The sequence below is a fragment of the Sinocyclocheilus grahami genome, unplaced genomic scaffold, assembly GCF_001515645.1.
Source record: "Sinocyclocheilus grahami isolate Dianchi unplaced genomic scaffold, SAMN03320097.WGS_v1.1 scaffold403.1, whole genome shotgun sequence".
Classification (NCBI taxonomy): domain Eukaryota; kingdom Metazoa; phylum Chordata; class Actinopteri; order Cypriniformes; family Cyprinidae; genus Sinocyclocheilus; species Sinocyclocheilus grahami.
Genome location: NW_015505582.1, coordinates 266,007 through 268,766, shown reverse-complemented (window position 1 = coordinate 268,766; position 2,760 = coordinate 266,007). Strand labels below are relative to the sequence as shown.

Sequence of the window (2,760 nt, the reverse complement as noted above, 5' to 3'; positions counted from 1 at the left end):
AAAAAATATATATATATATATATATATATATATATATATATATATATATATATATATATATATATATATATATATATATATATGGTTCAATTGTATTACTAAATGTATTGACAAGCATTTACGGTGAATTTAAATATTCTTTAATGTCTTTTCTGTTGAAAGCTGTCTATCATGTATTTGGTAACACTTTATTTAAAGGGGTCATATGATGCGATTTCAATTTTTCCTTTCTCTTTGGAGTGTTACAAGCTCTTGGTGCATAAAGAAGATCTGTAAAGTTGCAAAGACTAAAGTCTCAAATCCAAAGAGAAATTCTTTATAAAAGTTAAGAGTCAGCCACACCTACCTAAAACGGCTCGTTCTAACAAGTTAGGCTTTAAGGTTAAAAAACACATTATTTTCCACATACTGTACATTATTGTTTCTCCTCTATGCCCCGCCTTTCTGAAACGCGTCGATTTTTACAAAGCACATCGTTCTGAAAAGCGAGGTGTTCTCTGATTGGCCAGCTATCCAGTGCGTTGTGATTGGCCGAATACCTAAGCGTGTGATGGAAATGTTATGCCCCTTACCATACTGTGATGCCTTGTCCGGCCGGAGCGATGAGACAAAAACATTAAAACTCATTATAAACGAGGCATTTGTTACATCCAGTGGGGACATAATTATGGATTATAATGACTTATACTGTCTTTTTACGTGTTGCGTTGCATCGCGCCGCGTAAACATAAAACCATGTCTGGTTTTACCATTTTTTTAAAAATATATATACTTTTTAGATTTGAAGTACACTACAAGTGCACATTCAACAGTTAGTGGCACTTCTTTTTCACAAGGGTGGTTTGTGGTGTACAGTATCCTCTGTGTATTGTGTCATATATATCATGTTGTGTGTTGCATTATATTATGTTGTGCGTTATGTTTTGTGTTGTATTGTTTGCTGTATTGTGTTGTGTTGTCTACCTGAGTCGAGACTCTTCAGGAGTCTGTAAAAGTTGGGGAAGAATTGAAGGTCCTGCAGTCCGTCTTCTGGATTGAGTTCGTTTCTGTCGTTCCCATCGCTCACAGCCTCATATGAGTCTTCAGCCCTCACTGTATCATCTCTGCTCTCCTCCTCCTGTTCTTCGTCACCATTATTATCATTGCCACCATCATCATCATCACCTTCATCCTCGTCATCATATCGTTGACTGGGCCTGTCTTCCTCATCCTGAAGAAGAGAATCCAAACAAATAGAGCGATTTTTTGGGGGGGAATTTGTGGATAAGCATGCAGTTGATAGAAACACAACAGACACACAGTCACACACTCGTACCATACTGTTCTCTGTATCTTTTGCTGCATTAACAGGGTAGTCCATACTGAGGTCTCCAATCATGTTATCTTTGGCATTTTTAGTGATCAGCTCCTGCAGGGTTTCAGCAACCTCATACTCCAGCGTCTCTGCCTGACTGTCTGTGATCTGAAGGACAAACAAAAGAACACCTGCTAGAACAATCAATTCACAAAGGGATTATTGTATGACAATCTATTTTCCATGCTATTTATTCTGGTTAATCTGGAATATGTTTCCCTAAAGGAATTAATACATTATGAATGATGTTTATTGTATGGCTCATCGATAGCTATCAGAATCACTGCGCATGCCACAATTTGAATCTCTTACTAGACCCAACTTGAGCAGTTTAGACACAATTCTGTCAAACACTCCTCGGTCATCCTCTTCGTAGATTTTGTTGGCGATTTTCTGGACGATGTCATGAGCTGTTAGCGGGGTCCCATCCAGCTGCCGAAAACTTTCAGGATCATCTGAAAAGGAACACATTAAAATAATTCACATCACAAATGTATCCAAACTGAATATTAAGGGCAGTTCACACCAAGGACGATAACATTAAGTATAACGTTTTAATAATCGTTCTAATTTGATCAAAATAGGGATGTCCACACCACAACTATAATAATAATAATAATAATAATAATAATAATATCCCTATCATATCGATTTTATCCAGATGATGAGTGATAAAAATATTGACAGCATCAGAATCCACCTGACTTTAAAGAGCTTGAGCATTTAAAATGGCAGCTTGTGCTTGTAATAAACCAAATATTACTGTCCGTTGATGTGGACACTTTATTGTTTTAGTTTTTTTAAGGAAAAAAAGAGGATACAGTAATGAAACCATAATGATCCGGTTTCTTACATAACTGTACTGTATCCTCTTTTTTTCCTTAAAATAATCAGTTCAGTTCAAAAGAAATTAATGTCCATTTATTTAACAAGCATTTCGTCTCTAGGTCCTGATCACCTTGTCAGGTTTATTTCACAATAACTACCGGCTGACTAGCCCTTACTTATTTTGGATAATAACCAGGGGCATTTCTAGCCTTTCATCTGTACTCTGTAACAGGTCCCCATATTTTGATGCTTTTATATACACTGTTCTGGATATAATTTGACCCTCTGTGCCTCTTAATTTTTGGGTCAAACTTGGTACCTCTGCGTAATATCAATGCAATGTCAAATCAATGTAATATATTTTTGTTCAATATATATATATATTTTTTTCATTTAGAATTTTTTATGATACTATGCAATATTTATAAATTTTATTTCTGAGCTATTTTTTTATTCGATTAAAATTTATTAAACTCTGAGCCCATTCATTTTTGGGCCACACTTGGAACCTTTGTGGTCAAAAGTGACAGAAGCCTTGAAATGTAACTTTTTATTATTTATTTATTTATTTCTATTTT

The 2,760-nt window shown here is 35.2% G+C and overlaps 1 protein-coding gene across 1 annotated transcript in view; it reads right to left on the bottom strand.

The window, feature by feature from the left end:
* The window catches only part of LOC107550625 (secretogranin-3), a 12,361-nt gene extending 10,536 nt beyond the window's left edge, over nt 1-1,825 (bottom strand). The window contains exons 1-3 of the mRNA XM_016231953.1: nt 1,667-1,825; nt 1,316-1,462; nt 964-1,210 (exon numbers count right to left, since the gene is read on the bottom strand). Of these exons, the coding sequence (XP_016087439.1) occupies nt 964-1,210; nt 1,316-1,462; nt 1,667-1,825 (553 nt within the window). The remainder of the gene's footprint in view (nt 1-963; nt 1,211-1,315; nt 1,463-1,666) is intronic.
* Nucleotides 1,826-2,760: the final 935 nt, after the last annotated feature.